The sequence below is a fragment of the Pocillopora damicornis genome, chromosome 2 (genome assembly GCF_964200805.1).
Source record: "Pocillopora damicornis chromosome 2, jaPocDami1.2, whole genome shotgun sequence".
NCBI lineage: Eukaryota > Metazoa > Cnidaria > Anthozoa > Scleractinia > Pocilloporidae > Pocillopora > Pocillopora damicornis.
The window spans coordinates 20,588,524-20,610,392 of record NC_142671.1 but is presented as its reverse complement, the minus strand read 5'-3'; the positions used below and the strand labels follow the sequence as shown (position 1 = coordinate 20,610,392).

General features: G+C 36.9%; 2 protein-coding genes across 2 annotated transcripts; one reads left to right on the top strand and one right to left on the bottom strand.

The window, feature by feature from the left end:
* Window positions 1-1,448: 1,448 nt before the first annotated feature.
* Window positions 1,449-4,486, bottom strand: LOC113681352 (protein D3). The gene is made up of 5 exons (XM_027198448.2): window positions 4,295-4,486; window positions 3,900-3,953; window positions 3,167-3,236; window positions 2,288-2,501; window positions 1,449-1,877 (listed from the first exon to the last, which is right to left on the bottom strand). The coding sequence occupies exons 1-5, from the start codon at window positions 4,352-4,354 to the stop codon at window positions 1,748-1,750; spliced, it is 528 nt and encodes a 175-aa protein (XP_027054249.2). The 5' UTR covers window positions 4,355-4,486; the 3' UTR covers window positions 1,449-1,747.
* Window positions 4,487-4,536: 50 nt separating this feature from the next.
* Window positions 4,537-21,043, top strand: LOC113681339 (WD repeat-containing protein 91). The gene is made up of 16 exons (XM_089196752.1): window positions 4,537-4,829; window positions 6,106-6,370; window positions 7,613-7,735; window positions 8,663-8,879; window positions 9,438-9,618; window positions 10,884-11,184; window positions 11,880-11,912; window positions 12,231-12,274; window positions 12,694-12,788; window positions 13,628-13,724; window positions 15,839-15,939; window positions 16,485-16,683; window positions 16,895-17,003; window positions 17,816-17,928; window positions 19,065-19,271; window positions 19,567-21,043. Exons 1-16 carry the CDS (start codon window positions 4,707-4,709, stop codon window positions 19,723-19,725), a joined length of 2,367 nt encoding a protein of 788 aa, XP_089052878.1. The 5' UTR covers window positions 4,537-4,706; the 3' UTR covers window positions 19,726-21,043.
* Window positions 21,044-21,869: the final 826 nt, after the last annotated feature.

Sequence of the window (21,869 nt, the reverse complement as noted above, 5' to 3'; positions counted from 1 at the left end):
ATACGGTATCTAATATTTACTTGTCTTGCAATATTCCTTAGCTTACTGAGGCGATAGTGTGCAATAATTTCTCTGTGTATTTCTCTCTCTTAAAACTCTAAGTTTAATTCCCCCTCTCTTAAAAAAATTCTTAGATCGGACCCCTAGGAAAGGGACAGTGCATACACTTGCACCACATGATCGTAAAAAGTTAAGACAACAAACATTTCCTAACTGTTTACTTAACGAAAATAGCCATCGTGAAAGCAACTATATGGGCTATTTATTTCCTGTGTTATCTCCTCCCGCTGATTTAATTGTTTCCCCTCGAATGGCTTTTCGTGCTTGGCAGATCACCGAGAAGTGGAACTCGGTAATCTCATTTACCCATTTCAAACTACAGATATTTTTAGGCCAAAATTGTTTTCACAGAGTGGAATCATTCTTATTAGATTCAGTGGGAAATTATTGAATGTCGCTTTCATTACCCTACCTGTATTTTTTTCAAATGAATTTTCGCCTCGGCAATAGCAGAAATGGGAAACTCATATTAACAAACTGAGATACTTAATACAATTAATGTGTTTACGATACACCCTTGGAGTGACTTAAGAACTTCTGAGGCCGCTCCAAACGACTTTAATAATTATCTCATTACTATCGTCACTTACCCCCCTTCGAAAATGATCCCACAAAGAGCAACATTCTTTCCGCTCAATTGCAAAAGCTTTGCAACGTTGAAAATCCAATTTCTCAGGGACACTCCACTGGAAAATCCTATCCGATTATAAAGATAAAAGTGTGCGACTTCCATTTTATTTTTCCCCGTTTTAGGCCGCACGAAATGATTGTTTTTTCGCAGTTAAGCACAAAGTTGGGGCTTTAGATGACTTACGCCAGTTTCGATCAATTTCTCGTCTAAAGAAACATACAATCTCTCAGCTTACGGAATAAAAAAAGCTTGCTATGACCAAAAGGCTTCTTGAGAAGACATGTAGCTCAAAACGAAGTAGTCATTTGATAAGGGCTTAGACAAGCAGGTGAACTGAAATCGTAACCGCAAACTCGAAAGGTCTTTTGCGCGAAAAAAGACCACGCGGGCACTCGCAAAAACCACACCCTATCTCGTGGAAGTCTTATCTCTTCTTAACCCTGACAAACAGATCTAGAGTGCCAGCAGTCTAAGGCAGTCTTTCATCATCTTGTCTCTTGGCTACTATAGAATCGAAAAAGACAAGCAATTTTCAATTGTGTCGAAAATAATCTGAGTTTGTATTTGTTTTACCTCACCACCTTATGTAGTGAACAACAAACTGAATTTACTCCAAGGAATTCAAAGGATTTCTACTGGATACCACCAGTTCGTTCTTGATCTGCCAGTGTAATCCATTACAATTCGTTTCATAAACATGTTTGAGTTTCTGATGCGTTTTGCTTCTGATATTCAAGGCAGTTATAACTCACTGAGACCGACTAAAATGTTTTTATTCGCCCTGCCAAGACTTGACTTTGTGCACTTGTTTACAATATATGCTTGTGATAGGAGGAAACTGACCTCATCATGCCTTTTCTTCGAGTAATGTACCCACAAAAGCTAACTCAAGATATTCAACAAACAAACCCACAGACCCTGACCATATAAACCTGACTTTGAGTTATTAACATCTATGAGTGGAATATAACGATGTCTAACTTAAAAATGAGTCCATTGACAATCACAGCCATGTTAAATGCCAGGTTACAGTACACAGTGACCTGAACCTGAGCCTCATTTGCAACACCCATGAGTTTTGGTTTCCACATATTCTGCCTGGAAAAGGTTTCCTGCCACAGGATTACCAAGATTGTACTTGGCAGCCATCTCACGAGCATTTCTTCTAGCACGCTCAAAGCCAGGCCTAGAAATAAGGCAAGATGGAGTATAAAAAGCTTCAAAAAACCACATTACAGTGAAAGGATAAAAAGGGAATTGAAATTCTGAAGAAAGGAGTTCCCCAGCTTACCCTTTAATTTCTTTGAAGTTCAAATGAAACATGTATTGGTACAATTTAAAGTCGACATTTCAAAGCCATTCTGATCAAAATGGGATTTTGACACAATCATGCACCTGACAATTCTTTTAGCAAATACTTAACTTTTAGTTCAGCATCAAATCATTGCTGATTAATATTTTGAGGGTATATAGAAGAAGACTTTGGCTTTGCATGCATTACTTATTGCAGGGTAGGATAAAAAGCAGAGACTGAAATTTAAAAACTGTAGAAAACAAACAAACAAATAAACAATACGTTAACAAATGCATTCTTACTGGCTGCACACTGCTTGATCAATGTAATTGATTTTTCCAGGTTGTTTGTACACTAGAAACGTGTAGCGGTGCAGCTTTGTTCCTTGTGGTGGTGCAGATCCCATATACTCCATTTTTACATCTCCTTTGCTAATGTCACAACCTGGGATGTTCACAACAATCCAGTGATGCCACTCACGGAGCTTTGGTTCGGCACGACAAGGTGCATCAGGATCTGTGACATTGTAAGAACATTAAATCTTTTAACTCCCAAGATCTGATTGTTAATTCTCCCCTCTGGCTCTTACACATTTACTTGTAAATTTGTTGTGAGGATTTGGTGCGTGATCAAGGTAATACCTTGTACATGATGAGTTTGAGTATTCTTACTGCTGGATAATTTATGGATATTATAGGGAGAAGTTACATGTTTATCACTTCTGGGAGTTAATGGTTAATAAAATTTTATGGCTTCATATAATTTCATATAATTTTTGTCAACTTCTGGGGAGAAAAAGCTGGTACAGTAATGTTCCTTTTTATGTACACACAGTTCAAGGGTTGTCCTTCATCCTTCAGTAGAAAAGTCATGTGACCTGTTCAGGCTATTTTTTTTGGTGCAGGACTTCATAAAGAGCCATTTTACAAGCCTTAGTTTACTTACAGACCACTACAGACACTTCCTTTCCATAACTAGGTATTAGTTAAAGTTTCAATGAATTAGTTCACTGAGTGGTTCAGAGTTATGGTGCCACTACAGGGTTGCTATGGATTCTGCAGCCTTGGTGATGAGCCAAAAGGTGGTTGCCAAGTTATCAAACATGTTAGGGGGAGGGGTAAGATAAATTGTATTCAGAAGGTTAAAAATTACCAGAGTCAGACTACATTGAGTAAACCTACCAGTCATGAGAAGGGTGTACAATGTACCTTCTTCAACAGGCCACGAAACTGATGTTGGAGGGTCTTTCACCTGAATAGAAATAATAAAGAGGAACTTAAAAACATTAAGTTTCTTTTCTCAAGGTCCTAAATTTTGCCAGCAATATTCTCTTTACAGACTTCTTTAATTAAGGTAATGCAAAGTGGTATTTCAAATCAAATTTATCACAATCCATTAATTTAATTTTTGCATAACCCAATATTGAACCATTTAAGGCCACGGTAGAATCTGTGTTTATTTTTGTTAACTTTATTTGATCGAGAACGCCTCGACATGCATGCGTTTAAGCAACAGCCTTGCAATTTTCAAATGGCTTGATCGACTCCTTTCCTTTTGGATCTCTTGTTTAAGACAACGAATGCAAAATTCTATTTTTTTCCGTTGGCAATTTGTCTTATTAAAACAAACACAATAGAAGCTTTTCTTTCTTGAAACAATAAAACCAGCGAAGCAATGCATGTTTGTCGCAAAACGGTTTTAGTTGAAAAAGGACAGAGTGATCCATATGATGATTTCTAAAAAATAAAGCTCAAACTAATCTAGAAATTAAATAAAGAAATAAATTTCGCATGTTAAGCAAGCAAAATTCAGCCCAATTTCCACAATATAATTTTTTTTTTATCCAAAATGACCAAAATTAGCACAGTTCTGCATAATTAACCCCCCGCTTTCTTAAAACACTTCAATTTTTACCTGAGCTGGAGTCAATGTGTTTCCCATATTCACTTCCAGGTCTCCATATTTCACCTTTAAAACCAACCAAATAAAGTAATGAGAACTCAAATGAACTGCAGTGGAGGGGTGAGTTCCGGTTGTTAGCGCTTAGCACGCAAGTCTTATTGTCTCAATTAAATTCAGAAACACCACACATTCCTGTGAAGAGGTCAAAAATATCATCTTTGAATCTTACGTCCTAGCCACTGACATACCCCTTTCTTAACATTATCAAGGTAAACGTCTTTATCGTGAATATTGTTTCTTTCTCCCCTTGAGGAGTATAGATTCAACTTGGGCAGTAACATTAAGAGCTTGAGAAGTAACATTATATAAGGTGTCTGCACTGTAAGTACATTTCTTGATGAGCGTACCCTTATAACCTGAGCAGGAATCACATCGACAACATCAGGAGAGATTGCATGGGCTTCCATGATTGAAATTTTTTGGGTCTCTTTTCTCAGGGCAAGAGATTAGGAGCGAAAAAGAATTTAAACTTTCGATCGCTCGCAAGGTTGTAGCTAAGTGTCACGCGTAGTGCACAAAGAATAGGAAAAACTCTCACTAGAAGGGTAGGGAGGGTGTTTAAATTTATTCAAAAAATTTCGACTCCCATGAGCTAGCAATGAAAATAAGGGAGACATCCACAAAGCTGGGCCAAATTCTAACAAAGAATGCTCGTTTTGTCAAAATATAATTCTAGAAAAGAAAAATCCAATTTAGTCACGGTAGTCGTGAACATTTCGTCGCTGTCCGGATTTCACATCAGATCGAGGCACAAAAAAAATGGCGGCTGCAGTGCCGATGCTAGACGATGTAATCAAGGAGTACCTTGTATTTCGCGGATTCTCAAACACTTTGAAAAGCTTTGAGTCTGATTTGAAAGCAGATAAGGACAAAAGTTTCCGGGTAAGTTACTTTAAGGAAATATTACCAGCCGCCATTCAACATAATTTAAGTGAAATTTAATTTCACTTTCGCGAAAGTTTAAATCTTCCTGGCTTCCTTCTTCGCGAAAGTTTAAATCTTGGTGGCTGCATGTGCCGAGGTTTTATTGCCCAATTACCAGACCTGCATGCAGAGTATAAGATTTATCCATCCTGCTTATGTGCAGTCTTGTTCGGGCAATAGAAATATGTAATTGACATGTTACAATTATAATTACTTCAACTTTTTCACGTCACATCACTGGCACATAACAGATCCTCAGGGTGAGGAATGTGCATTGGGTAAACTGTCGTCTTAAGGCGTTTTTCGATTGAGTGTTGCACAACCAAAACCAAAGTAATCACTTTGTAATCAAGAGCCAATGAGAACTCAAAATGAAAAAAAAACTAAAGAGTAGGGAATTGCGAGCAACCAAGTCCTGATTAGGTTTAATTTTGCTTCTGATTAGTTGAGAAAGTGCTGCAAGTTTTTCGGACCAGTCACAGATTGGACACTTGATTTAAAATTGCTCTATTAGGAATCATTATTGTGGTTAGGTCAGAGTTCCATTTCAAATCAGTAGATAACAATGCAATCTAGTGCCAGACCTGAAATCATGACACACGATGACATATGCATCATGCATCAAGCAGCTCTATATAAGAAACTGATTTATGCCTGCATTTTGATTGGTTCTTACTTATGATATATTGGAGGGCAGATGCATAATCAGATGACAATGCCATTAACCCTTTAACTCCCAGATCAAATTTGTAATTCTCTTTACTGTCAAGCATACAATTCTTATAATGTTAGTTCAGGAAATTTGGTATTGGATCAACCAATTATCACCAAATTGTATTTCTCTCAATTCTCATTGCTCATCTGGTTGATATTGTTTTGACATTGCAAGGAAAAATTCTGTTGAGATCACTCATGGGAGTCAAAGGATTAACAATATTATAGAATCCATTTGCTTTACATAATTAGAGGCAGTTGCTGTAGGTCTCATTTACATATTAATTAGTAGCTCTTAAATACTGAAAAAAGAAGGAAATGTAAAGGAATGTGTTAGTTTTAGTCAAATGATGCCATTGTGTAGGTGGTCTTGTTGGGGAATGTTATTTAAAAAAAAAATGTAAATTACTTGGTTTAAATTAATGGTCATGAGATACACATACATACAGTAGGCCTAGTCTTGAAAAAAATGTTCTCAGGATGTTATTGTTGCAAAGCTTAATAGAGTTCCTTTTTTCAGGTGGACAAAATTGTGGATCAGTTGAATCAGTACATCCTAAGCTATGACATTACCAGCCTGAGAGATTACTGGGACTATTTAAATGACAGATTCTTCAAGAGGTTAGACTATCAGCACAATTCAAATGTCAAAAAACTGGAGATGTGTCTTTTGCGGCTGTACATTGTGCATGCCATACAGAACTCAAAAAATGACAAGGTTGTGGAGTTTTTTGAGAAGTATACAGCAGAGCTACAGACTCAAGCAGAGTGGAGAGAATGGTTTGGTAAGTCACAATTTTGTCAGATTTTGTTCACAGACAGTAATGTATAATGCATTTTTGACCAGCGAAAACACTAATTCTCTGAGTCCTTATCATGTTTTGGATTTACCAATATTTTCAATTAAGTGTCCTTAATAAACTAGTATGATAATTGTGCTGGTTCTGCTTTACTTAATCTCTGATTGGTCTTGAACCCACACCTCTCTCTCAACTTAAATTTAGTTCTCTCTAGCCACTTGTGTCCGTTTTGAATTTCTTTGTTGCGATAACATTGGTTTTTGCATTTTGATACTCAGTCAAAAATTTCTCAATACAGAATGAGATAATACATGTAAGTAACTATCTTATATTATTTTAGTCATTAGACTGATCCTATAGAGATTAAGAAGTAATCATCATAATAATTATTCTCAAATTCAAATTCAACATAACCTTGGTTTTTGCAACTGATATTGATCCCTTTGGTAATATTCCTATATTATGGTCAGTTCATCTCAGGAATCAAGATGAAACTTGAAAGAGTTCACCTTGTTCATTTCAACAACCAAGCTGAAAATTCATTTATGATTGGACCAAGCAGGAATCCAGCTTGCTAACTAGAATAAAAACTTCTGATAATCGTGAACAGTAGACAAAATCTATTCTGCTACAGTATCTGGGGCAGCTGAGTTATTATAGGCAATTGGTGCAAGGAGTTTTGATATGGTCCTTTTCCTTGTGTCCTAAGAAAAACATACTCCTTTTCCCTCGAAACAACTGTTTTAATGAGAGGTGTTTAGCTTTGAAATGGAGGTTTGATATATCTTGTTATGATCCATCTAATATTTTTGCTTACATGAAATTGGTCTATATGCATCAGGTGACAGAATATTCCCTAGCTAAAACTGGATATATCATCCAGGTGATATTCCCTCGTTTCCAAATCTTATGTCCACTAGGATAAGTCTGTGTTTAAAATTTGATTCAAGATGAGAAAGCATTTTATGGTTGTTACCTTGAAGAATGGATATATTTGTTTGTTCATTAAGTCACAGCAGAGAACACAGTAAGCTGTTTGTAAACATTTTTTGATGTACATTGCAAAATGTTTGTAACGTACAATGTACACATCATCTGTTCCAAAAAGCTCACAGTTTCCCTTGAGCTTCATTCTCAGAAAACTGTTCACATCATGGAACAGATAATACACTTGTACCTGTGAATATTTTCCCCTCTAATATAGTGTTCTGTTTGTCTTTTTTTAAGCAATTCCTTTCATCAAGAATCCTGATCAGAATATGACATTTGAGATGTACTTTCAGAGGGCATGGCAAGAGACTTTTTTCCTTTCACTCTATAACTTTCTGATTACTTTGTTTCATTACCTACATATCCTTTTGAGTAGAAAAAGTGACTTTTCATGTTAATTTCTAGAAAAACAAGTAAGTATCTGATAATATTATGATCTCTCTCATGCTTATAGTTTAAGGCAGCTTTATCACTAAATCTGGACATTCTTGTTTGAATGCTGATTTTGTCTAGTATTCTACTTTGCAACTGAAACTGGAATAGGCATACTGCATTAGTGATTTGATGGTAAATTTTTGTCAAAGAAAACTACATTTTGCAAACATGTCATGAGCCACTCCACATACGGCTGCAGTTTAACTGTTTTTTCTGGACATTAATTTCCAGAAGTGATTAACTCGTAACTTCTCCCTATAATATCTAAACATTATCCAGCAAACAGGTGATGAGAATATTGAAACATCAGGTAGAAATTTTTGTCTTGATCTAACACCAAATTCTTGTAACTAGCTTATGAGGAAATATGTAGCTAGAGGGGAGATTTAACAATCAGATCTTGGTAGTTAAAGGGTTAGTTGTTCACATAATTATTAACAACTTCCTTCCTAACATCAGTATGCACATTCTCTATACTGTTCTCTATACATGTACCCTTCCTAAGGTGCTGACAAAGAGAATTTGGTCAATAATCAAGAGCTTCTTAAGTTGGTGATCATTTCCTCTACTCTTGGTATCTAATGTGTGATTCAAGGGTGATATTATAAAGAGAAATTAGACACTAGTCACACTAAGGGGTAAAAGGGTTATTTGAGTAAGGTTTTTTACCTTTGCTTGGCCTTACACCAATGCCTACAAGCACAATGCCTACAAGCACAATGCTAACCATTTCTCAAGTTGACTGCATGATTCTTTCCAATGAGACTTGAAAAATATTGTAACTTCTGTATACCCCTGGTGCTGGTTGTCTCTCCTACAAAGTCTGTGAGATTTGTCCTTAATGCTTTAAACCTATGCCAACCCTTCTAAAGTATGACGAGGAACGAGGAAAGTTGCACAGGTTGGAACAGGAAGTCCTGAAACTTAAAGAGCAGGTTGTATCACTAGCAGACGAAGGAGCAAACTTACAGCGTCAGAAATCTAGACTAGAGCAAGAGCTATCAGATAGCCGAAAGAGAGCTACCACTGTTGAAGAGGATGATATGGAAGAGTTTCAAGTTATCCCAAGGTATTATCTAGACCAATGATATATTACATCTCTCATTTTATTTATAATTATGCTATGATTTGTCAATTTTGGAGGCCATATTTCACCTTATAGCCTGATAAATTCAAAAGTTTGTCCACATTTAAAATTTCCCCCTCTATTTCATCCAGAGATATTATCAACACCTTTCTTACCTTGTGTTCTTAGTCCATACTTTACTTACTTTACATAAGTTACGGAACCTTGTTTTTCTGCTCGGATTTACAGCCTGTGTGCTGGGCACTTATGCCATAAAGCAGAGTGGAAAAAACGTGGTCTGTAACATACAGTATGGACCTTTAACTCAGTCAGTAAGAGGTATTTATTTTCTTCTTCCATGGTGTGTGGCTGCCATGTGTAAGTCTTTTTACCTGTACAGATCCTCTGGATGTGTATTAATAGCCAGAAAATTACAAGATGTTGTATACTTGCAAGCAAACCTCTAAATCTTCAATTTGTGAAATGATTTGCAGTACTCAGTAGGTTAAAGGAACAAAAGCTGAGTTAAAGGTTAATTTCAGGTGTTATTAATATTCACAGGCAACAAGGTCAGTCTAGTAAGTTTCTACCAACTTCTTCAATCTCAAAAAAAATTACCAAAATGTTCAAAGATAAGCAAGAAAAGAACAAAAAGGGAAAAGATTCAAAAGCACAACAGCTTCAAGAGGATCAAGTGAAACTTAAAAGACAACAACTAATCAGGCAGCAACAACAATTACAGGTTAGAGAAATTTGGTAACCTATGGGTAATTATTTAATTACTGAGCTTGTATAGTTTGAATAGGGCACTTATCATAAAAGGAGTTTCAAATGAGGTTCTATGTGAAAGAGGATCCTAAGAGATGTATATGTAGGGTGTTTTATAGCTGGTCCACAGCTAATCTTTTTCTTTGTATTAAAAGCAAGTTCACATTATTGTTCTGCGGAAATTTATTTCAAATAAAGAAAGGTATTTTACTGCATTGTCTAATTCAAGTAGGTGGTGCCTTGAAAAATGGGTAGTTGGCAAAAATGCTGGTCAGGAACACTTAAATTCACTTAATTTGCTCATGGCTTTTATTCTCCTTGCGCTAAATACATTAGATAGTTTGCAAGTAGGTAAAGCACTACAGTTTTTATTGGGTTGTCTTTGATTGTCTTTATTACATTTCATAGGAAAAATTGATTTGAATCAAGTACCAAGCATGGTTCAAAAATTACTTTTAGACTAAAAATATACTCCCAGTCACCCCTTGTCAACACCCTCTTCTTTTAAAAATGCCCAGTTCTCATAAGAGAGCACTTTTTAAATGATTGTTTCACTGCACAAATTTCTTTAAGCAACCACAACCTCTTGAGTCATTTTTTGTCTCAATTAGAAGAATCTGCAGGGGTGTTAATTGGAGGGCTCAGAGCAAGAACGATCCCTTGATTTTTCGGCCATTTTTGAAAGTGTCCACATGCCAAAATTCAACTACTTCTGAACACTTTCAAAAATGGCCGAAAAATCAAGGGATCATTCTTGCTCTGAGCCCTCCAATTGTTCCTCTAATCTTCTTTTGTGAAAATCATAGAATCTGATGATCTCATTGCCTTTCTAAATTGTAAACAGTCACACAACTGAACATTCAATCATTCTCCTGTCTGGATTTATATAAAAATTGGAAGTTGGATTTTATTCCATGATGTCAAGTGCATATACATGTAAATGAAAAAAGGAATTTGGGAGTAGTAAACTGGTGTAAATTGAATGATATACAGTACTGTAGAAAGAGTTTTTTCTTCAGAGGGAATTGTTGTACACTTGCTTTATTGCAACTGATTGGTGGATCTGATTCCATGCAACTTTTGACCTCCTGATTTGATTTTTACATGTACAGCAGTATTTCCAATGGCTACTACCGCAACTGATCACTTTTTTTTTTTTGCAGTTGCACTAAAGGTGTTTTTTTTGTTTGAAGAGTCAGTTAATTGAATGTACTATATTTGCCCTCTTTTTCTCTAAAGCAATTACAAGAACAGCAAAAACATTTATCCCACATGGAGGACGAGCAGCTGAAGTCAAGTGCAGTTACTGCTTCATCTGAGAAACCTCAAGGTCAGGAGGTTGAAGTTCAGACTGACTCAACACATGATGAGGAGGATGCTAGGATCTCAAAATTAGGTTTGTCAAAAACTCTCAGCTTTGAAACATCCTCTGCTGCAAGCCAAGATGACAGAGAAAAGTTTGGAAATGCTATCCGCAGGAGTAAAACATTGCCTGTAAGGCTGAAAGCAACTCAGGTGGAGGTAACAGAAGACAAAACAGGTAACCATTCATGCAGAGGTGGAAGTGGGGGGGGGGGGGGTGGAGGGATTTCTTTCCATTTCAGGTGAAAGTTCTTACATTTAGGTGTATTTAATCTTCACATAATATCATGGCAATGACAACCAGTGAGGGTCATAACTGTTTAAGTTACACACTAGGGAGAAAACACTTTTTCTGACATTGAATGTTGCAAAAACTGTTGTATGTGCCAAACCTTTCTCTTGATTTGTTTTGTGGACACTTCCCATCTGAAAGTCAAATTTTGCTTTGTCTTTTATTGATTTATCATGTTTTTTCTGTCTCACATTATCCTTCAAAATAGCCAATATCATAAAACACTACAACAGGTACTCTATGTACCTCCCCATAATGACAACCCCTCCTGTTATCCTGAAGGTGGGTGTTTAAGAGCTGTTTTGAAAACTGTTTTAAACCTTGATCTTACTCAATAGTTCTAGTTGTCAAGAGTACGATAACCTATGACTTTTCACACTAGGTATTACATAAACAATACTTATCTTGGAAACCCTTTTGAACTGGCAATAGTCTTGCTACAATTTGGCCTTAGAACAGCTTAAAAAATGCATGACAGAATAAGTGGTAACAGTTGGTTAAGATCATTATTGTATTTTTTTGTAACCAAGGGACTATAGATATTTAACCAGTCATGTTTTTATTTTTATTATCAATTTTAGAAGATGCACTTTCTAAAACAGTTCATTTTGAAGGTGAGCATGATATTCACATGGATCAATGTAATTACACTGTAGCTTGATTTTTCTGGTAGTACTGCAGGTATTTGTATGAGCTTTGAACATCAGGTAATTTTAGTGAACTCCTGTCTTTGAATATCTAACATCAAAAATATCTCTCAGGTGTATGTGATTACATGCTGTGGAAGAGGTAGAAGTCACTCCTCATTTATTTGTTCTCATTTTGAGAGGTGGAAGCCCAGTTAAAGCCATAAATTACATGGTCTGTACCCTCACTGTAATATACAGGATCTCCTTTCAGCTGAATAATTTCTTAATATATATCTTTTCCAGGCCCTGGTGACCACAAGTCCAAGCATTTTCTATGTCTTAGCCAGGTACATGTATTTTATGTATTTTTTCTTTATTTATACAAACATATTTTCCATTGTTCTTCCCAAAAGTACCTAGGCTTAACATGGGGATTATAATGCATATATTTCTCAGCCATGTTAGACCCTATAGCATTTCAACAAGATCAATGGCTTATAATATCACTGCTGCAGTCAAATTGTTTTACCTTTCCCAACAATAACTGACACCATTAAATTTCATACCCTTTCCAATTTTTTTTTTGAAATAAAAGGGGGGGGGGGAGGGCTCTGACTGGTGTCCTGAAATTTGTGCCTTTCGTCATTGTCAGAAGACTAATGTTATTCTTAATGCTGCATATGGAAACAATGATTATCAAGATCAGTGTTTGAATAATAAAAGTAAATAATCTGCTGATTCAAACTTAGTGATGTATTATTCCTAGGATGTATACAAAGAGCATCACTCAGCAATTGTGCACTGCAAGTTTTCTTCTAGCGGTAGGATGATTGGCAGTGCTGATGCTGATGGGATTGTCAAGTAAGGGACTGTTACTGTTTTTTTTTTTTTTTACACTGAGGGTGTGCTGTGATGGTTTCCTTCCCTATTTGTATTAATTTTATAAAATCGTTTTCATGTTGAAGTGAGGGTGTTACACCACACAACCTTGACTGTGTTGTGAAGGGCATGTTAAGATTACCCAGGGTCTTTAACCTTTTAACCCCTGAGAGTGACCAGCATCTTATTTCTCCTTACAATGTCACCCCTGAATCAAACATAAACGTCACAAGAAAAAAGGAAATGATCACCAACTAAAGAAGCTCTTGATTGTTAAACAACTTCTCCTTGTCAGCACCTTAGGAAATGTATAGAAAACAGTATGGAGAATATGCATACTGATGTTAGGTTGTAAAGGGTTATCCCTATAACTCCCAGGTCAAATTTGTAATTCTCCTTACTGTAAATCATACGATTCTTTTAATGTTAGTTCAGAGGATTTAGTATTGGATCAACTAATTATCCCCAAATTGATATTTTCCTTTATTCCCATCACTTATCTGGTTGATAATTATTGTAAAGAGAAATTCTGTCTTGGTCACTCATGGGAGTTAAAGGATTAAGCTTGATCAAATGATTTTCTTCATGGTTGATTGTACAAATGTGCAGTTACATGTGAGATCAGTATAAAATTTTATTTCAAACATTTATCTCTTCAATGAATATTCATTCTGTATTTTTGTTTCTTCATCCTCGTTAATTTTTTCTTGTAGAATTGCACAAAACACAACATGAACCTGGAAACACTAAATGCCAGTAAGAGTAAGGGCAGTAAGTGAAATGTTTCCTTCTCATCTGATCTCTAAACCTTTTGTGACTAGGGTTTGGACAAACCATCCTGACATCCACACCAGTAGCACTGTCATGTGTAAATCTCCCTTGCTGTCACTGGAGTGGGCTCCAAAGCCTGACAGACTGGTAAGTCAAAGTAAAGCTTCTACTCATGCAGCTTTTATTGTAACACTGCTTTTCTAAAACTTGAAGTTGAAAAAATATGCTTAAGCCTTTGTTTAACTTGCCTTTTTAACTCGTGAATTGCGCGCATGCGCAAGAGCGAGTTATAGATGCGATGTGGGGAATGGAATTCGCTCGCTCGCTCGCTCGATTGGTCGATTCCTGTAAACGTTTTTTAGATTTTAGGCTTTTGAGTGCATTTTATAGTTTTTGGCGAGCAATAAACAGACGAAATGGCGACCTTTGTTACTAAGAATAGTGGTGGGGTGAAAAAGAAGCCAATGATAATCTTAAAAGAGTTTTTTTTTTTCGTTTTAGTTTCAACAAGCGGCGCCAGCGACTGGCAGGCATGCAAGGATTCACACTGAAATAACAGAACAACCTTCGTTTTTTATAAAATTGTAATTTACAATCCTTGAACTTGAAAACAATCCGAAGATTCATTGAAAATATCACTTACTGCGAAGCGCTCGGAGTTTACAGATGTTCAAAAGCTTTTTCTGTTATAGCGTGAGATTGAGGATAAAATTGATCATTACGTTTCGTCGCGTGTGTTTTTCCTGTGTGAAGCAACAAAAGATGCCGGCGACTGACGAAATAACAAGTTAACACGAAAATCAGATAACACCTAAACAAACAATTTTAGCTACCGATTTCAGTGAATTTTTAAAGAAAAATTTTCTTTTAAGTTTTTAAGACAATTTGAAGATTCAACATACATACAACGTACTAAAATGCGAAAGTTACACACCACGAAATTGATAACTAGGCCTGAAATGAAATTCTATCTTGTTATTGATTATACGTTGCCTAGCACGTGACTTAAATCTACCCAGGCGGAGATCCAAAATGACGGTGGCAGGCTTGGCTTAATTATATCACTCAAAACTCGTTCCCGTTTGTCTCATTTGATAAAGAGGGAATCGTTAATGTTTTCATTAAGACAGTATTGCCTTGATTTTCTAATATTTACAACGAAAGACAGTAAATTTCACTTTTCACCCACATTTACTTCCAACCTTTTCTTTTGAACCAGAAACAAAAATGATAGACGTTTAAAACACATGACATCATCCACCTTGTCAAATGTAATAGCATGATCATTTCAATTGTAATGCCTTCTTATCCCAACGTTACTTTGTTTCTTTGCTACATTAGCGAACACTGAACTACTGCTCGTACTCTAGATATGACAATCAACCACAAAATTCCCTAAACCAGATAACATTAAACATAATCTAAAAAATCATGTGTCAATTCACGAGTTTGCTCACAGAGCACTTTGATTGGTATACAGTACGTTTCCACATGCGTATGCAAATGCCACAAATTGTGTTACTCATGTAGTGGTTTTGCAGGTTGTTCTGTGAACTAAAGTGAAAAGTTCGTCAACCCAGTCAACCCTCTAACTCCCAGACCAAATTTGTAATTCTCCTTACTGTCAACCATACAATTCTTATGATGTTAGTTCAGAGAATTTAATATTGGATCAACTAATTATCCCCATATTGATATTTTTCTTTATTCTTATCACATATCTGGTTGATATTGTATTGATATTGTAAAGAGAAATTCTGTCTTGGTCACTCATGGGAGTTAGAGGGTTAAAGTTTACGTACAACTGGTGCATTTATATCACTTAATAATTATTACACATTTGTTGTTTATATTTTCAAGTTTGTCTGATGTATATTCAAATTGTGACTCTCTCTCTTAAATGACTTGAAACTCCTTTTTTGCCTTAAGTCGGCGATCTGTCTTTGATCAATACAGAATTGAACATCTCTGTTTTATGCTCCATCTCTGTCGCTAGTCAAAATAAAGATTTATCACCTTCGTGTTCATGTTATCACCTTGAGATAGAGCAGACCATATATCATTGTGTATTGTTTTTGTTGTAGCTTCTGTTAGGTAGTGGAAATAGTAAAATGTGATTTTTGACACAGAAAATCATTCTGTTTTATGCTCCATCTCTGTGGCTAGTCAAATAACGATTGATTACTTTCATGTTCATGTCTTTTGTGGATAGAACCTTCAGATATTGCAGATTATATTAGTGTATATTGTTTTTGTTGTAGCTTCTGTTGGGCACTGGACATGGTAAAGTGCGATTTTTTGACACAGAAAATAAAAAGGCCATTTGTGATGTCACGACTGACTCTCATCATCAGTACCCCAGGTGAGCTAAAGGAATTCACTCTTTCTCAGCGTCTTAATGCACCTTAAGAGCTTTTTTTAATCTATTCGAATGGAAGCAAACACGCGAGACACGCGGCTAATTTTACCTACACAGAGAATACAAAAGGAATGGTAAATGGTTATTGCAAACTCTGATCTCGGTCAGTTAAAGACCCTGACATACACCATGAACAGTGATGCTCGAACTTGATACAAGTTCGTGACATGCTTTAAACACACTTGACACACGACAGTACCTTCACATACAAACTTGCTACTCAGTAGGGTGGTTTGTATATTCTCGATCTTAAATAGGCATCGACTTTTTTGCGCAAACTGGGTATGTTGTTTACACTTTCTCATGGAATTAACGGGATTTCTTCAGAACAGACCAAGATACATGACCCAACACACCAGTCTTGTTGCAAACACCATGCTAAACTTGACGTCGACTTAAAGACTGAAACAACATTCTATCAGTTCAGTTGCTAGAAAATAAACAAAGGAAGAGACAAATACGAAAACAAAATCGATTTTCATTTCCAGAATAGTCTCATTGTCGTGCAGTCCTACCGGAGCAGCTTTTGTGTGTTCAGCGGCAGCAAATAAGAAATCTTTGACGTCATCGTTGAGGTTATCGCAATCGTTTTCAAAATACAGTGAAATGTCCTCGTTGACGTCGAACAGTGCAGGTAGCGGCGCGGGTGTGTTACAGTGTTGGGATATGAAAGCCATGAAGGTCGAGGTATGTTATCTTGTGATTGGGTGACTACCAGTAGTAAGAAGAAAACATTCTTTTTATCTTATCATCATCTTTTTAGGTTTTTTTTTTCATTCGGGAGAGGGAAGGGAGCCTTCTGTACCTCTTCCATTTGGATCTTTTTGATTTGAAAGGTTTCTTCACTCCTTATTGGTTGGTAAATCATTTCTTGTGTAATTTTTCTTATTTCTCCCAGCGTCTCCTTCCCCTCGATCCTGTGCCCACTTGTATAAACTGCACGGCGTTTAATCATAATGGAACTCTTTGTATATCAGGAGGAGCGGATGGCATGATACGGCTGTTTGGTGAGTCATCACACGCGATGCAGCGTGTTACGCACGTGTAATTGTTTGGGTTTTGCAGCCCATTTTTGATTATGATAGTAATGATAATAATATTTATAATAATAATAATGATGATGATGATGATGATGATGATGATGGTGACGATGATAATAGAATTTAACTTTTTGACTGAATAGACCGATCCGCGGATCCACTGGGAAAACGCAGTTGTAAACTGGTGATCGGTATTTTTCGTTTTCCCGTAGGGTTAAAGGAGCCAAGAATGATATAATTAGTCGTTTTCTATGCATTATTACTTTTGTTATGAGAGCAACTTCTTAAAATTAGGGATCGGTCTTTATTTATCACCTGTGGAGTCTAAGGATTTTGGTTGTGGAACAATTTTCCCCCCCCCCTCCCCCCAGAAAAAAAAACTCTGTAGTATTCCAATGATCCCCTTCACTGGCCGTCAATTTCCTTTACTTCCCTCTTATACTCTGTTAGCGCAAAAAAGGTTTAAATCTGAAAATTTTAAGGTGCAGAGTCAGTTGCTCTACATGGAATGTCACGATCTTTCCGCCCTGAAAAATTTTGGTCTCAAGTTTTGAAAAATGTTACTCCTCTTGGCATTTTGCACCCCCCCCCCTCCCTCCCTTCTACGTGCAATGTTGAACTATGAACAATTTTAGTGGCAGAGTTTGCATTTCCTTATTATCCAATATTGAAAAGGGTAATATGGGTTCATTCTTGTGAGTTTTCTAAACTGGTCTCGACTAACTGTTACTTCAAACTCGGTAAAAGCGTGGTTTTTTCTTATTTTGTTGCTCATACAGATATGAGGTCGTATGATTGTTTAATTGGTTGGCAAGCTCATGAAGGTGAAGTGTGTTCAATGCAGTTTAGCGCAGACGAAACCACTGCTTACAGTATGGGAACAGACGGCAAGGTTAGCCATAACGCTCGATACAGTCGACTCCTTCGTAATGATCATCAAGACCTTACCTCGCACAAAAAAAAATCAATCGTTAAGCGGATTTCCCGTTACGATTTGCTCAATATAATTAGCGCCGAAACGTATTCTTGTTTCCACTGATACAGTGAAACCTGGATGCCATACTATTCCTTCACCGGTAACCACCTATCATTTTTTCAGTTTTCCCCGACAGTTCGCTGGCCCCCATTCATTCTCCTGGTGAAGAGCCGATCTGTCAGAAAAAGGTTTCTTGCCCTAGAACATAACACCATCAGGGACTTTTAGTAGTTCTTATAACATTATCCATAAAGGCGGAGCTGAAAAAGACTCATCGTTGATTAGCGTTTTCATGGCTTCCTACAATTAAACCGAAAATTATCTCAAGGATCAAGAGGGCGAGAATGAAGGGACACGACTCATTTTGTAGAAACCTAAACAAAATGCGGTATGTGGGTGATAGTGGAAGTCATCTGCTTTGGACTGGAATTTCCTTTTAAGATGATTCCTCCAAATAAAAATTACATGACAATTTTTTTAAACTTTTCTTATATGTTCCCTACCAATGTATGTTTCGAAATATATGATAAACTCCTGTTCGCTACGTGTCACGTAAACTGGGTTAATCTCTATAGACTTCACAGGACGAAATCACATGTTTCCGTATTTCTGAAACGTGGCGGAAACATGCAACTCCATGTTTCCGTTATGTTTACGTAAAAGTGGTCCGGTTCCGTTGTATACGCAGCAACGGAAACGCGAGAAAACGTCACGAAACCGGTAACGGAAACACAGGTTATCCGTCGTGTTTCCGGAACGGTTTAACATGTTTCTGCCACGTTTCCGTTTACGGATTCTTGCAATTTCGTCCTGTGCTTACTCATATTTGTTATCTTTTTCTCCTAACTGGCCAGGGATCGATTTCAGTATCTAAGCACTTGCGAACCTACCCCTCACCTAACCCAACATTAACCTTTACTTATTATCTGTTTACTGATGTTGGGTTAGGGGAATGGTAGGAGTGCAGTTTCCCAAATACTGACATTGATGATTGGCCAATCTAGCAAAGGGAGAAAATTTGATACAAATAATTTTGCTCTTATTACTCGTAGTTCTCACAGTGGAGTGTGCACCGCATGGGTCAAAGATTAACTGACGTTGATATACACGACGGGGCAGTGTGGTGCGATTCAGACAAATCCTCTCAGAGCAAGTACAAATACATGAGTTCACCATCATCTTATGGCAAGATGTTTGTTTTTGATTCTGAAGGACAGTATCTTCTTTCCTGTGGACCGGAGTGTGGAGTAGTATATAAAGTAAGTTGTGTATTGCTAAATACAGTACGTACCGTCTAAAACATCGCAAACGATGTCACTCAGTGAGTATAGTTTTTTGGATTTCTTCTTTGCGTAAAAGTGTGGATTGTCCTCCTATCCATCTGTCCTTTATTCCCTCTTCCCGTTCACCTTCTTCTCGCCAACTTCCCTTTGTTTGTTTCTCTTCTCTTCTCTTCATTCAATATTTCGAGCCTCCATTCATTCCTCTCTCCTCATTACCCCCTTTTCTCGGCTTTTTTTTTTTTCAAATTGACTTCGTTTTCTAACCTTGCAGGTCCAGAAGAATCAGTGTTTGAGTCAAGTGTTAACTTTACCAGCTGAGCACAAGTCACCAGTTGTAAGCGTCGATTGGAGCTCCTCTATGAGCTGTTCCACATGCCTCACTGGCTTTGCGGATGGATCAATACAAGTAACATCTTTGCTAAAAAATTGAAGATTACTTTCAGCTTTAAGATCAACGAAAGGGTTTGTTACCTAGTAGAACATAATAGTCGACCCTTTGATATCACATCCGTTCAAATGCAAGATGGCGTCAGAGTTACAAGGACAAAAGTTTCTGGAAATACTCAAGATTACATGTTTTTAGCTTTCGTGTACCCGCACAATCCCTTCCTAGACTCGTGATATGAACTATTAAAATTAGAAGTGTTTGGGAAGTACTAGAAAAATCCTTATACGAGTCTTGTGAGCCTAAGTTCGTTATGTGCTGCAAGACCACACATTTATTTTTACCCTTTGAGTGATGTGTCCATGTCCGTTGTAGTAGAGCTTAATTCTCGTAAGATGATCGTCATCGTTATTCGTGTTTGGGTTTGTCCTTGACCGTGCTCAGTGTCCTCAACGGGAAGTTTTTATAGGTTTTAATTCTCGAAGTTTGGTTGTGTTTAAGTACTTTGTTAGTCGTTTCAAATGTCTTGTGAAATTGTTTTGGTTAGTTGTCCCGTAAGCCCAAACATGCCTACCGATAGGGTATTTAACTCTTCAACCTCTAAGAGTGACCAGCATCTAACTTCTCCTAACAATGTCACCACTGAATCACACATTAATGTTATGAGAGTAAAGGAATGATCCCCAACTAAAGAAATTCTTGGTTATTAGACAAATTCTCCTTGTCAGCACCTTAGTAAATGTACAGAGAACAGTATGGGGAATGTGAATACTGAATTTTAGAGAGAGAAAAGAGAGAGCCTCAGAGAGCGAAATAAACTGAACTGATCAGACTCCTGGTACCTTCCGTTCGCGTTTGGTGTTCAAGCCAGTCTACCCTAATAGTCCCAATACTCGAGAAAACGTCCGAGAGAGAGTTGTTGCGGTTTCATACAGGCCACAAGGCTGGTCCTTCTGTCTACCACAGTCAGCCCAAGATAAATGACCCACTGTGTCAGGAAGAAACTTAATTTTGTATTCAAATTGTTTTTCTATTTGTTTTATAAATGGCAACTGAAAATATCTTTATTTTTTTGCCCAACGAAAGGGAAATAGTCGTTTTATTATTTAATGTTATAACTTTTGTTTGAAGAATGTACTTTGTTAAAACTGTCGATAGCGTTATCAAAGATCGCATCAGGATGAGTAATATATGCAATTGAGATGAGTTATGTGCTGTATGACAGTTGAAAATATATTTTTTTTTATTTTGAAAAATTGTAGTAGAAATGATTTACAAAAACGGACATGAGCGGGATAAGAAAGTGAAAGGTAAATGTTTGTAACAAATAGTTTGAATAAAAACATGTAGGTCATTTTCTTCATAACGGATATTACTTATTTATTTTCTTTTCCTGCATGTCATTGATGGACCCTCAAACCTTTCCACTACTTCCATTTGGTATGTTTTGTTTCAATTTGGAGAATTAATTTTCTTGTTTGTTGAAATAGTTCTCAGAGGCAAACAAGAAGATAAGAAAGCGAAAGAGTTTGTAGCAAATAGATTATAGACTAGTAGAAAATCTTCATGTTACTTCTATACTAAGATACGAGTTAAGTTCAATATGCTTTCTTTAATGAGGGTTTTTTTATTTTTCTCATTTTCCCCTTATTTTGATTTGATTGTAATCAGCTACCCGCAAACCTTTTCTCTATTTCACATTTGTTATATTAATTTCATTTAAATTGCCTTTAAATCACGATAAAGTATTTTCCCGTCTACCCCTCCCACTAAAAACGGATTTTCACACAGCCTCACATACAGCTCACTGAAGTTGTATGCTTCTGGTAGCAACCAATAGCAGGGAAATTTGTACCTGATTTTAAGAGATCCCTTAGCGTTTTTTTCAGATATTGTAATTATTGCCCTCGCGTAAAATAGATGTTCTTTAAGTTTACTCCAGGCTCGGCCATTGTTTTGGGACACAATGACATGTTGCGTAGACTCCTTTGCAATTGTTGTTTGCTATCGTTGCATCACTCGTTCTCCCTCAAGCCTGTCCAAGGCGTTCAGCCAGTAAACGGGGCGCTCATAGCAACTATTGTTGCCTCGTCTTTCAAATAAACGCCCGGAAAAGGCAAAGAGTAGGTTGTGTGACTAGATCAAATGATGCCAGTTGCGAAAGAGACTGCATTTTTCACAACGCGCTT

Bases quoted from the DNA above. Each gene is read 5' to 3' on its own strand.
- LOC113681352 (XM_027198448.2), bottom strand. From the start codon at position 4,354: ATGGAAGCCCATGCAATCTCTCCTGATGTTGTCGATGTGATTCCTGCT. The intron at 3,237-3,899 runs GTAAAAATTGAA...ATTTCTATTCAG, and splicing joins ACACATTGACTCCAGCTCAG to GTGAAAGACCCTCCAACATC. The intron at 2,502-3,166 runs GTAGGTTTACTC...ACAATGTCACAG, and splicing joins GTACACCCTTCTCATGACTG to ATCCTGATGCACCTTGTCGT.
- LOC113681339 (XM_089196752.1), top strand. From the start codon at position 4,707: ATGGCGGCTGCAGTGCCGATGCTAGACGATGTAATCAAGGAGTACCTT. The intron at 9,619-10,883 runs GTTAGAGAAATT...TTTTCTCTAAAG, and splicing joins GGCAGCAACAACAATTACAG to CAATTACAAGAACAGCAAAA. The intron at 12,275-12,693 runs GTACATGTATTT...TATTATTCCTAG, and splicing joins ATTTTCTATGTCTTAGCCAG to GATGTATACAAAGAGCATCA.